The sequence below is a fragment of the Palaemon carinicauda genome, chromosome 4 (assembly GCF_036898095.1).
Source record: "Palaemon carinicauda isolate YSFRI2023 chromosome 4, ASM3689809v2, whole genome shotgun sequence".
NCBI lineage: Eukaryota > Metazoa > Arthropoda > Malacostraca > Decapoda > Palaemonidae > Palaemon > Palaemon carinicauda.
The window spans coordinates 180,604,641-180,618,814 of record NC_090728.1 but is presented as its reverse complement, the minus strand read 5'-3'; the positions used below and the strand labels follow the sequence as shown (position 1 = coordinate 180,618,814).

The 14,174-nt window shown below is 34.2% G+C and overlaps 1 protein-coding gene across 1 annotated transcript; it reads left to right on the top strand.

Moving 5' to 3' along the window:
* Window positions 1–2,492: 2,492 nt before the first annotated feature.
* LOC137639223 (uncharacterized) lies at window positions 2,493–5,771 on the top strand. Its single transcript, XM_068371519.1, has 3 exons — window positions 2,493–2,744; window positions 3,678–4,162; window positions 4,386–5,771. Exons 1-3 carry the CDS (start codon window positions 2,606–2,608, stop codon window positions 4,509–4,511), a joined length of 750 nt encoding a protein of 249 aa, XP_068227620.1. The 5' UTR covers window positions 2,493–2,605; the 3' UTR covers window positions 4,512–5,771.
* Window positions 5,772–14,174: the final 8,403 nt, after the last annotated feature.

The following is a 14,174-nucleotide window of genomic DNA, read 5'->3' as shown; positions in this document are numbered from 1 at the left end:
GGTACCCCGCAGGCCAATTAGCTGATTAACGACTTTGGGTGTAAAGATTCTAATTACCCTGATGATTCAGTTAAGAGTGATTAGGCGCTGATGGCCATCGTTATAACCTGATCAGGGTGTAGGAGGGGTGATGCAGTTTTTCTAGTGTGATCCATCGAAGAGCAATATTCGAACGAGAGTGATGACGTCATCTGTGTATAGGCAGTTTCTCGTTGGTATTTTTTCACTGCATTATTGATGGATGTTTTATAAAAATGATAATTTTCTGCTGCTTTTATACGGATGATGCTAGCTTGACAGTGCTGGGATGTCATTTATATATGGTTAACATGCTATACATTTGAAATTTGACGTGGTTTTTTTTTTTTTTTTTTTTTTTTTTTTTTTTTTTTTTTTTTTTTTTTTTTTTTGCCGTGAAAGTTCTTAATGTGAAATAATATAAGTTCCGAGTGATTTCTCCTCGGGGAAAGTGTTTACAAAAGATATTAAATTTAGCCTGTTTGCATTAGAAAAGTTTGACCTCATGAAATTGAATCTATGAATAAAGGTGACTCGAGTTTTCTCATACATACACAGACTTGTGTATATGTGTGTATATATATATATATATATATATATATATATATATATATATATATATATATATATGTGTGTGTGTGTGTATATGTGTATGTATATATATACATACTGTATATATGTATATATATGTATGTATATATATATATATGTATATATATGTGTATATATATGTGTGTGTGTATGTGCATGTATGTATGTGTATACAAACACAAATTGTTATTCGCATATTTAGATAATGTTCTATACAAAATGGCAATGTTTAAAGATCGGTATATTTTCCTGTCCTTTTTTAATAATCTCAGTAATGACTAACCAACAAATTCAACCTTACTATTGTACAGTCGGACACAGGAATTCCTGGCACACCTCGCTCTGAGAAAGTGCACCCTTTCACACCCTTACTGCATTGCCAGTTATTAATACTGATATTATTAATATAATTATTATTAGTTTTATTATTAATATTATTCTTATTTTTATTGTTATTAATTATTCTTATTTATATTATTTATATATATTTGTATTTATTATTTATTATTTATTATTTAATATTTATTATTGTTATTATTATTATTTAATGTTTATTATTTAATGTTTATTATTATTATTATTATTATTATTATTATTATTATTATTATTATTATTTATTATTGTGTTTAACCCCGAGCACCACCTCTGCCATCTCTCCTTAAACTAGCTGTTTGGTTATTCGCTGTGCAGTTAGGGTGTGACAGGGTGCACTAAGCACTCAGAGTGAGGTGTGCCAGAATTTCCTGTGTTCAATTGTACATTGCAATAGTCTTACCCTTATCTATGTATATAAACATACAGGGTCACATGCAACACTTCCAAAACATGCACAAACATAACAAACAGCTGTGACACAAGTGAACAAAGGAGCAAGCCTCGCATTTCATGCGGGGGAAGAGTTATACTCCCCAATATTTCCCCTCAAATTGTTTTAAAGAATCCTTCAATTATGTCTGTTAAGGGAAAACAGTTGGAAATAAAAGTGGGGCGCCGGACTGAAAAACCGAATTAAAATGTTTCGTCTCTCAGCTGGAGGTGGATTGAAGATTGTCGGGGGAAGAGAATTGAAAGGGTTGTTGGGAATGGCGGGGGAAAAAAAGGAAGGCGAGACATTTTTTAATCCATCAGATTTCCATTCTGAGGGGAAAATGAAGCATACCAGGTCGTAGAGACAATTGCTTTCGCAGCCAATTGTTTTTTCCGTATAGATTTTTTATTTGCATAATTGTTTCATTCCTATTTTTTCTTGTTAGTGGAACATATTCGAATAGAGAAGCAGGTAATTTAAAGTTATTTTTGCGAAGAGTATGTATTCACTCTAGTCTGTTTCTTCATTTATTTATTTTGATTGTGAGCAACTTACACAAAAAACTTGTGGACCGGTTTTGACCAAACTTTAGTAGTTATGTTGGGTATGCTCCAAGGATGAATGTGTAACATTTTGGATAAAGTACATCAAAGTACAAGTCCGCAGCAGTACTTTGAAAATAATTGCAATGTTAAGTAAATGGCAAATATATTGTTAGTTTACTCTTTTTCGTGAACAACATTACGCCAAAACTACGGAACCAAATTCAGCGAAACTTAGTGGGCAAATGGGTTATGACACAAGGACAAATCCATTAGATTTGGAAGATTATACATCGAAGTACAGTTACGCAGTGGAGTTAAGAGCAAAATAAGATTGTTTGGCGTGGCGAAAGCATGCTCTCCACCGATTATTTTTGCATATCTAGAACACCATTTTCTCATAAAGAAACGAAACGATCTCGTTGTGATTGAATGATATGTGTCTGTGCGCGCGCACGCCTGCAAATCAAGTTCTTCTCGTTAGCCAATAGCATTACGCGGGGAAATGACTCGTTGCCCCTTAGCAGTTGAAAGGTGGTTCACTCGGCAGAGTCAGCCTCAGTCAGTATACGTGAGGATGCCGATTTGTGAAGACGTGCTGTTATCCGTGGACTAAGATTATAGTGAATGAATTTCGTCTGTCAACATGATGACTTTACTCATTCAGACAGCAGCTGTTCCCTTTGGATTCGCCTACGACATGGACGATTTTGGTGCTGAGTGTTCAACGAGGAATCTTGTGAATTGCACAGAAATGGACTTCAGTATCCATGAAAATGAAATTGGTAAGTAGTCTAGTCTATGAAATGTTTTAATTTTTCATGCAATTTACGTAGTCAAGTGTGAATAAATCTATATTTTATTTTTTATTTAACATTTTTATTTAACCATTATTGTAAACATTGGCCTCACAAGGGATTAACAATTTGTTTGGATTTTAGTGATAAATAATGATGCCAGTGGTCACGTTAGTCGAGAGTATTTTTGTATGATTTGGCGAGCTTAAGGTTTCATTATTTGGCTCTGGTAATATTTGACCCAAATTCTTATTTCAGGAGAGAGAGAGAGAGAGAGAGAGAGAGAGAGAGAGAGAGAGAGAGAGAGAGAGAGAGAGAGAGAGACGTGAACATTCCTCCTGACTTGAAATATTAAGTATTTAGATAGAAACATGGCTTAACCTGTAAATTATTTAATACAATCATGTTGCATATAATCTATAAAATATTTAACACTAACGGTATTCATAACGTAAACGTCCCCTTTCGTCTTTTGTTTTAGATTATTTCCTCCTAGAGCTAGATCACCAAGTATATTTTGATTGATTGAGATTACATTTGCCTTTCTTATGTTTCTCAAACGGCGAATGCTATAAAGGAAACAGCTTAAAGAATTTTGAATTATGAAAGTGATTTGTGTGATTGCTACCGCATGAATGAAATTTGAAGATTTTGTATTTTTTCCTATATTTGAATAATAAGGAAATTTATTAGTTTCTAGGGTATTATGAATTCAGGTGGTAGTTGTTAATGACATCTAATCCATAGATAAGTAATTGGTAAAGTGAGGTAATGATTAAGATCTTAACGGCTACTTTCAAAGCATTACTTTTTTATCTTTTATTATGAAATTCACATTTACAATCTTACTATTTATAACATATATACATCATAGTCTATTTACAGTTGAATTGTTTACTATTTAATTTATCTCTATTTCAGATGTGTCATTTCCTCTACCGGACGTCGTTACCAGCAACAGACCATACTTGCAGCCTCTCAGTTTTAAACCTCCCCACACCGGGTGTCTGTCTTCGCCTGAAAGCCAAGACGAAGTCAGAAGTGTCAGAAATTACCTAGGCAATCGGATTGTACTTCGAACTCCTAGTGCCTTACGTCGATACTCATCTGTTTCTTGTGGGATGGAAGAACCACTCACAAGGACCAGGTTTCGGAGATATTTATGTAAATACGTGAATTTTAAAGAGACGAGTACGAAGTCACCTGCAGATGGGGGTTTCCAACGGACTGAGAGGGACGAAGGGAGTTCAATCCAGTGTTGTGAAATTGATTATGTTTCCCAACTGGATTTTCAATCTCATAACTACGATTTTACGAGTACTGAGGCACACATGATCAACACATACCGTGGCGTGGGAGTCGACTTGCTTCTCATTGCTGAACAGTTTGAACGCAATCAAGCAAAGGTGGGTGTCAGTGTGGTAATCTTCTTCTTCTTCTTCTTCTTCTTCTTCTTCTTCTTATACGGATAGTATAGAGACAACGTCTCCTTCTTTTGACATTGTTTAAGATGTGAACATCTATTTTTAAGAAACTTTGTGTATATAGTATGAGAAAAATGAGATAGTACATTTTAGAGGTTAAATTTCCAGATAAACATTTTTTTTTGTATTTGATTTCCCGTTTCAGACTCGCAGGAAGAACATAGAACTTCCCCCGACCACGCTGAAGATCCCTACGAAGTACGCTAAATATGTTCTAATGTCGTTCGCCTGTTTGCTGTTTTGGAGATTGGTCAACAAATACCGCTCATGATCATCATCACGAGGATTGAAGGAATTTGGCACTATGGCTTCGTCAATTATTCAAATGTAATTTTAGATCTTTCACAAATTCATCAAACAGTCGAAGTGCATTTGTCAAGATTGTTTGATGCATTGAAACATTCAGAACCTAATATTGTTACGCAGTAGATTACGTTTGTTGTCTTCAGATATATTTTACTTGTACCTAAAGAAAGAAAACGTTAAAACATGAAAATTTATTCAACTTTTGGTTACAACTGTTTCAGCTAATAACTAATGGCTTTCATCAGGGATTTTCTTCAAAGAAATCATGATTCTTATATAATGGCAGTGCATCATGCAAACAAAGTTTAGAAATCCAAAAACAACAAATATGAGAATACAAATTTTTAATGCATTCCCTATTCTGTTGATTGCCATATTTTCATAAAAAAAAAAAATCCCAATTTGAGCTACAACTGTTATTATTTAAGGTTTATACTGTCATTCACCAGAGAAAATAGTCATGTAATATTCCAGGGTTGATCTATTTTATTAGAAAGTGTGGTGATATTTAAAAGGATGAGTTCAAACATTATTATAAAATAGGTACGTATTTTATTGTTTTATAACCCCCGTTTATTCTCCATCTGTTCAGCGAGGAGAGAAGTTCATCTAAGCAGTATGCTGTGAGTTATCCAACTGGATGAGAGCCATATATGTAAATATAAGTTAAAATACAAAAACTAAGAATAAATTAGGATGTAGAATTGTAATGAAAATAGACACCATTTAGTTATCCCGGAGCGGGATATATTTTAATCATGAGTGGTTATTTTGACGTATAAGAACATGGGGTTGTTCCAGCATATTTTATAGGTGTCCTTTGCTTTTGGGAGGTCTAAATCTTAACGTTCGGTATTATATACAGTGGCTAACATAACGGTATAAAAAGTATAGTATACGTACAGTCTAGATGAAAGAAGGCATGATTTTCCTTTATTACAAGATGTAGACTAAGGACAGCTTTAACCATAAAGCAAGTTGCTAGGGAAGTATACGTATTTCCTCATGTATACATTGCCTACATATTGTTGTCATCTCGGGTTTTTATAAAAGGCTGTTTTACATGTAATTGCTTAGTGCATTTGAATTCCAACCGAAAGTTATCATCTGATAAAATTTGTCGGAGGACAAGTAAAAGTTCAAATAATTCTTGTTACAAACCACCTCATCGATGGAGTTATTTTTACTCTCTCTCTCTCTCTCTCTCTCTCTCTCTCTCTCTCTCTCTCTCTCTCTCCTCTCTCTCTCTCTCTCTCTCTCTCTCTCTCTCTCTCTCTCTCTTTTATGTAAAGCTATCCATTAGAAATGGAACTTATATATAACTTATTGTTTTAATATTTAGTTTATTGTTTTAACAAAAGAATAACCATTGTAATAATGGAAATAAAGATTTTGACTTTGACTCTCTCTCTCTCTCTCTCTCTCTCTCTCTCTCTCTCTCTCTCTCTCTCTCTCCTCTCTCTCTCTCTCTCTCTCTCTCTCTTTTATGTAAAGCTATCCATTAGAAATGGAACTTATATATAACTTATTGTTTTAATATTTAGTTTATTGTTTTAACAAAAGAATAACCATTGTAATAATGGAAATAAAGATTTTGACTTTGACTCTCTCTCTCTCTCTCTCTCTCTCTCTCTCTCTCTCTCTCTCTCTCTCTCTCTCTCTCTCTCTCTCTCTCTCTCTCTCTCTGAATGGGTAAGTCTAGTCATTTCATTGTGACGGAAGTGAAGCTTTTCTTTTCACTACACGAAAGTCTTTCATTATGATTAAATGTAAATAATAGAACATTAGCATTAACTATAAGGAAAGATAATTAGCCAACTTGGAGTAATAAAAGTGGTTATGTTCGTAATAGATTTATGAACTACACTGTTGAAAAACTAATTTTAATCGGAAATTCTCCGTTAAGTATACAGTTAACATCTGTATTTCAGTAAAATACAGGTGACCGTAATTTGTACACTACTGTACTTTATTATCTTTTACGAGCTGGTAACCGTAATATTCCTTTACATCTATACCCGTTTTTAAAACTGTAAATGCCTGGGAACGTTTATTCCAGTATTTTTACCTTTTTTACGGCAAATTTTTTACAGTATGTCTATGATTTTAAATCAGTCTCAAGACATAACCAAAATTATGTAAGGATTAATGCAGATTAATGTATTAAATTACCAAATGTATAGGGCGTAGTGAATTCGAATTCTCCGTAAACTGGGGTTTGCTAGCATGCAATAGTTCTTAAGTGTAATCAATAGAGTTGTGTGCTTAGATATTTTATATATATGTACAAAGTAGTAGTTTGTTTGTATATTTATATGTGTCTGTTTTGTAATTTGCAGAATAAAAGAAAATTGTGAAATTACAAAAAAAAAAAGGTTTATGTACCCTCTATTTTATTTATTGGATTTTGTGTGAAGATATCTATGAATTTAAAATCCAGTTTTTCTTTTTCTTAGTCTATTGATAATGATTTGGACATAAATGCCTGATAAACATGAGAAGTGCTGTAATTTATCAAAAATATTGTTAGTTTTTCCCCCCCCCCCCCAATAGCTTCTGCATCTTGGTCTTCTAAGTAAGATAGCTTAAGACTTGACATTAGCTATACTGTAGAAGGGTACAATATACTATTTTTTTTTTAATGAGGCGCATTTGCACCGACTCGCAGCGGTGCCCTTTTAGCTCGGAAATGTTTCCTGCTATTTGATTGGTTGGTTAGAATTATCTTCTCTAACCAATCAGCGAGCAGGAAACTTTCCCGAGCTAAAAGGGCACCCCTGCGAGTCTGTGCAAATCTGCCTCGCTAAAAAGAATTTACTATTGTGCCATTTTCATGTATGTATATATGTATATATATGCGTATATATATGAATATATATATATTTGAATATATATATTTATATATATATGTAAATATATATATTTATATATATGTAAATATAATATATATATATATATATATATATATATATATATATATATATATATATATATATATATAATGTAAATATATATATATATATATATATATATATATATATATATATATATATATATATATATATATTTACATATATATAAATATATATATATATATATATATATATATATATATATATATATATATATATATATATAAATATATATATAAATATATATATATATATATATATATATATAATATATAAATATATATGTATATATATATATATATATATATATATATATATATATATATATATATATATATATATGTGTGTGTGTGTGTGTGTGTGTGTGTGTGTGTGTGTGTGCATGTGGCATCATACTTTCCAAGTTCATGGTTTTGTAACTTGTTCTATAAGAATTTACACTCAATATAGATGAATATAATGTTCATGAAAGAAGTAATCTTTAGAATAAAGCTCAATTTGAATCATATCTAAATTATATACATATTTATTCTTGCAACAGTAATGGAGTACTGGTTATACATTCTTTGTTGAGATTGCAGTCGTCCAGCAGTGGAGTAGTCTTTTTCATTTCTGGGCTTTATATAAATTTGCCATTAAAAAGAATTTCTTTTCATACTATATGAGGCTCACTCTACATCCCCAAAGCATTGTGGATTCAGAGGGAAATAACTGCTAAATAGCTTGAATCATAACAGAAGAGTGGTACTACCGTTTGAATTAACAGTTACCCCTCCCTGGAAACTTCCAGAGATTGCCCTCTATGTATTTTACTGACTGTGAAGGCATCATAGTAAATAAGAAATGCGATCTATCTATTTTGAACATGCGGAACAGCATAGGGATACTGAATTTATATTTACGGACGGATTTGTAGTGTACAATAATTCTTTTAATTGTAAACGTGAGATCTATTTAGCATCGTTTATCTTTATAGCAGAGCTGTATGGTATTCTAACTGCTATTGTGATGAAAAAGGGTAATTTTACTATTGTTGTTGCACTTTGATTATGGTCCAGATTGTCAACAGCACAAGTTGTAAAGAGCCCTTTCCTTAGTGTAGTGGGGCAAACTACGACTTCCTCCACAGCCCTTTAATCAATTCCAGAACTCCATCGTAGCTGATGTTGATTCCATGTTGAGGAAATTTATCGATTGACACTTTCAGGTTTTTGCAAAGACCATGAGACCAAAGAATATTGCAAGTGAAGGTTCTCTTGGTGTGGAATGTCTGGTAAATGTGAAGATGCTAGTGTTTAACGACAGTTGAAGTGCTAAGTATTTTCTAAATCTAGATCAGTAGATGATGATTCATATTTAAGTAGGGATTTTATATCATCACCGTTTTGCAGTACACTTCCAAATTCCAACAAACTTGGCGGTGCAGATTTTCTTTTGTGTCTTCGGTTAAGGTTCCGTCAAATTCTTTCTCATATTCAAACATCTGCTTCCTCAATATATTAACTGCTTTGGCTACAATTAGTGCATCCTTGTAGTCATATTGTGGCTAGGGCTTCTCCCACTTTCCCCTTGTAGGTAAACTAAATATCTCTTCCCGTTTTGAAGGCCTCCAGTTCTAGGGATGGCAAAATACCTGTTCTTTCACCCATGTTTCGTACACAAAAAAGCATCAACAAATAGCTGTTCCAGTCTATACAGTATTTGTATAAATCATAAATTTCTACCATCGTAAAATAGCAGCACCCATCTATAGTCTACTGATTCTCTTATGTAAATCTCAAGCTCAGCTTAAGGTTGTGGTGGCCGATGTGGTAAAGTCCCTTACTGGTGAACGCCAGACGGGGGTTCGAGTCTCTCTCAAACTTGTTAGTTTCTTTGGTCGCTGCAACCTCACCATCCTTGTGAGCTAACGATGGGAGGTTTTGGGGAGCTTATAGGTCTATCTGCTGAGTCATCAGCAGCAATTTCCTGGCCCTCCTTGGTCCTAGTTTAGGTGAGGAGGGGCTTAGGCACTGATCATATGTATACAGTATATGGTCAGTCTCTTGGCTAGGGCATTGTCCTGCTCGGAATGGCAGTGTCACTGTCCCTTGCCTCTGTCATTCGTGAATGGCCTTTAAACCTTTAAAAGTAGGGGTACATGCCTCTTGTCTGTACTGCACTTAATCATCTACAATTTTCTGGGAATTTAGCCAGACTGTTTCCCTGTTGTACACACCTGTCCGACAAGATGAGTGACACATAAGGTCCCGGAAAATAATATATCCAGCATTAAGCTTGACCAGAAGTTTGTCATCTATAGTCCATTTCTTTTAGCGATGCAGATCTGCACCGACTTGCAGCGGTGCCCTTTTTGCTCGGAAAATTTTCCTGATCGCTGATTGGTTAAAATTATCTCGTCCAACCAATCAGCGATCAGGAAACTTTTCCGAGCTAAAAGGGCACCGCTGCGAGTCGGTGCAAATCTGCATCGCTAAAAGAAATTGACTATAGTAGGTGATGGTACATAGTCGCAGCTTTTCGTGTAAAGGCAATGTCATGGCCAATTGCTAATCTTTTATTGGTGTTGATTTGTCGCAAATAAAGCAATTCCTTCTTTCTCAGGCTTAGATTCTTATACATCTTCACCTGCCGTCTGGCTACTACGTGTGAATTTTGCCGATGAGGTACCCGCTTTTGTCTTGCACAATGATTTCTTTTTCCCTTTTAGTTTTGTGATTTTGAACTTCAACACACATGATTCATATGTAGCTTTATTTTCGAAGGTCTGCAGAATTTCATTACCATTATCAAGCCTTTTGCATTTAACTTATAAAATTCAGGACTGCTTGTAACAAGGATAACATAGCCAGCACCAGATGCATCCACTAGTCTTTCACATGTGTTCCCTTCGCACAAGAAACAAAGCTTCCAGAGTCTGTTGTATTATCTACTTGTGTCTTTGTGTTTACACATAATACTGTATGTATGAACGTGTGTTGACTACATAGTTTTCATTCTTTAGACAAACAAGTGGATGTGATAATTGAAACACCTTTAAAAACTTAACTAACATCCCATTCCATAATCATCTCGTAAGTGAAGTTCACTAAGAATTACTTAATGATATTTGCAGCGTTCCTTCGGCTCCTAGCTACGCTTGCTTTATATCCTATTTTACTTTGGTTTTTCCTTCCTTTCTTTTATCATGCTGCCCAACCTTGACTAACTTAGCTCATAGACTCTAATGTTTTACTCTACATGCACTTGGGTGCTGAATTGTCTTCCCAACCCCCAGCTCCACCAATCCAGTCCAATACATTCCTTAATCCTAAGACAACCTCTGAAAAGAACCGTATTGCTATGTACCGCTTTCTTAACATTTTCATTTGAATATAGTTAGTTTTTGGTCCTATATACTCTTGCAATTTCATGTTCTATTTAATTCCATTTATTTAACCATACGCTTGTTTTTTTTTCCATTCTTTTTTTCCATGGCTTTTCTGTTTTGTTTTATATTTTATCAAGAAAATTATGTTTATGTTTTATAGAGAAAATTCGTGTGATTTGTCTTCTATTTAGTTTTTGCTTAATGTTTCTTTCCTATTTTAATGGTCTGGTTTTATTTCTTTTTATCTTTCAGTTAGAAACTTCTAGTCCGCTTTGAAGAGATCTGTCTAATGGCACGGCAGCTTCACCATGTAAGTACTCAAGTATTTTAGTAAGATTTATTTCCTTAGGGGATTAAACTGACAAATTCACAATGTTCCCCGTAGTTTTCAGTAATTTGTTTAAATGTTAGGATAGTTTATTATTGGTTATACTAGAGTACGCGACCCGTCAAAAATGACAGCTACGTATATAGATAGAGACCGAGTAGTCATAGGTTTGGCAATGGCGCGCAGCGTGATAGGAATGATATATATATATATATATATATATATATATATATATATATATATATATATATATGTATATATATATATATACACATACATACACACACACACACACACACACTTACTCTTTACTATATAGGGGAGATAATGAGTCTTCACACTTAGATATTTTAGTTATTGCCTTCTGTAAGTGTTGAAAATGATGCTGTATATAATATTAGAATGTTTATGTATGTTAAAAACCTCCCATCAGACGAAAAATCAGGATGATCTTGGAGTCTTCATAAGATGAGGATTATAATGCTTCATACTCTTTTCTGGTGTAAGTTATTGCGATGCTCTGAAGCTAAGAATGTACAATATTAGTAAGGAATAATGCTTTCTTGATATGTAAAAAGTGTAATGTACTTTTTATAAAATTCCTTTCGAATCTCATTCTTTTGCAGATCGTGAAAATGGCTTATTATCAATGTTTTTATTGTTATTGTGATTATTTATTTATTTATTTATTCATTATTATTGTTATTATTATTATTATAATTATAATTATTATTATTATTATTATTATTATTATTAGGGTAAGATTATGTTTAAGATGAAACCTGAATCAGGCCCCACAACATTTTGTTTACGGTAGATGTTTTGTGTGAACCTTAAGTATAAAGCTGTTTTTTTTTCTTTGAAAAATTAGTGGAAAACAGTTTTTTTTCTTATTGTGTAAATTGGTGATAAGCTGTGATATCTGCTGTAAAACGAGATATACGACAACAAGGCCTTTGGCTGAGTTAGCAAAGGAAACAGAAGTATTTTTCCAATGTAAGATTGCATGGTATGGACTTGTCATTATTCAGTCACCTGTGTACGCGACCCGTCAAAAATGAGAGCTAAATATTTAGATAGATATACATGCTACCCCTTCTCGCTACTCCTCCCCCCCCCCCTTACCCAAGGGACGGAAAGAGACCAAGTATTTTATGCTTTAAATCGTATGAACAATTTCGTCAATTTTCACTGGATTTGTAAGTATATGAATTAATATGTCCATGATTTCATATATCTAAGAATCTTCTTTGATCTGGATATTGTGTTAATTTTTGGGGTTTGCCCTATTCTTTATGATGGTTTTCTGAGAGTATTGACACAGTCCTCAGCCATGTAGGCCTGGGTCTTCCAACTCTTCTAGTGCCATGTGGAGCCCAGTTGAAAGTTTGGTGAATTAATCTGGGGGGAAATGTAAACAAGGACCTTTGCGTCAATAGGCGTAGGTGGAGATGATGATTGGTACAGTATTCAATGTTGTGAGGAATGATATGCCATTTCATGATACAAGGAAGTACCCTTCTTTATGATAAGATTATCGTTTGCTGTTATAAGACTGACAAATTGTTTCTCTAAAAATATATTTATTTAATTCCCTCATTTGCACAATAGACGTCAAAGTTTTCCAAGCTTATTAACTTCCCCTAATCGAGTCTTAAATTTTGTTTGTTTGAAATCAGACTTTACTATAGAGTACTGATGCATGTTAATTTCGAAAAAAAATATATTCTAGTTTCTGTTTTTGGATAATTCATGAAATCGTCCATGTTTTTTTTTATTTTTGGGGGGGGGGGTGGATTATGCATAGCTGCGCTTTTTGTTTTGTTCATAACTATTTTGGGGTTTTAAAATGTCACTCATGACTGACAGATCCAAGGGGAAGTGATATTTCCTTAAAAACTGGCCTTATATACATATGATCTGTGCCCAAGCCCCCTCTCCACCCACGCTAGGACCAGAAGGGGCAATGAAACTGGTCCTATATACAATTGGTCAGTGCCCAAGCTAGGACCAGGAAGAGCCAGGCAATAGCTGCAGATGAGTCAGCAAGTGGACCTATACGCTTCCCACCACCCTCATCCTTAGGTCACAAGATATGGTGAGGTTACTTACAAGAAACTACCGAGCTTGAGGGAGTCTCGATCCCCAGTCCAGCATATCATCAGGCATGGGCGTTTCCAATAGGCTATCACAATAAGCCCTTCCTAGAATGCGTGTAATTGTTGAATGCTCTGAGATACTGACAGACTTAACACCAAATAAGATGAATGTTGATTAAGGAATTCGCGAGAGAGTGCGAGAATTAATTGGATTCGGTGAAGGTGAAATTAACGGACGTTCTTGCGGCTTCTGTCACCAGGTTCTCAAGAGGTGAAGATCTCTCTGGTGATTTAAGTATTCAGTGGAATGCATCGATCAGTAGTGTGGGATTGAAGATGCATAATCGCCTTTTCTATCGATGTGTCGGTGTGTTGAGCCGGAAATACAAGGTACACTAGAGCACATTATTCTATCTGTTTTCATATTTCCATTCCTTACCGGGCTATTTTACCTTTTTGAGCCTTTTTGGGTTTATAGAATCCTGCTTTTCCAACTAGGGTTGTATTATTATTATTATTATCATTATTATTGTTATTATTAGTATTATTATTATTATTATTATTATTATTATTATTATTATTATTATTAGCTAAGCTACAACACTTGGTGGAAAAGCAGGATACTATAAGCCCAAGGTTCCAACAGGGAAAATAGCCCTGTGAGGAAAGGAAATAAGGTAAAAGATGGAATAGTGTGCCCGAGTGTACCCTCAAGCACGAGAACTCTAACCCAAGACAGTGCAAGACCATAGTGCAGAGAACAATGGTTTGACTTGGCGTTTCCTTTTCCTAGGAGAGATGCTTATTGTCCGAAAAAGGGCACAACCACCTTTTCATATTGTTTAACATTTTCTTTGAGTGTAAAACTCATTCACTGGAAATATATTCTCCTGGTTGGAAAAGCAGGATGCTATAAGCC

Excerpts from the sequence above, each read along its gene's own strand:
- LOC137639223 (XM_068371519.1), top strand. The coding sequence starts at position 2,606 with ATGATGACTTTACTCATTCAGACAGCAGCTGTTCCCTTTGGATTCGCC. Across the intron at positions 2,745-3,677 it reads TATCCATGAAAATGAAATTG|ATGTGTCATTTCCTCTACCG; the intron begins GTAAGTAGTCTA and ends TCTCTATTTCAG. Across the intron at positions 4,163-4,385 it reads TTGAACGCAATCAAGCAAAG|ACTCGCAGGAAGAACATAGA; the intron begins GTGGGTGTCAGT and ends TTCCCGTTTCAG.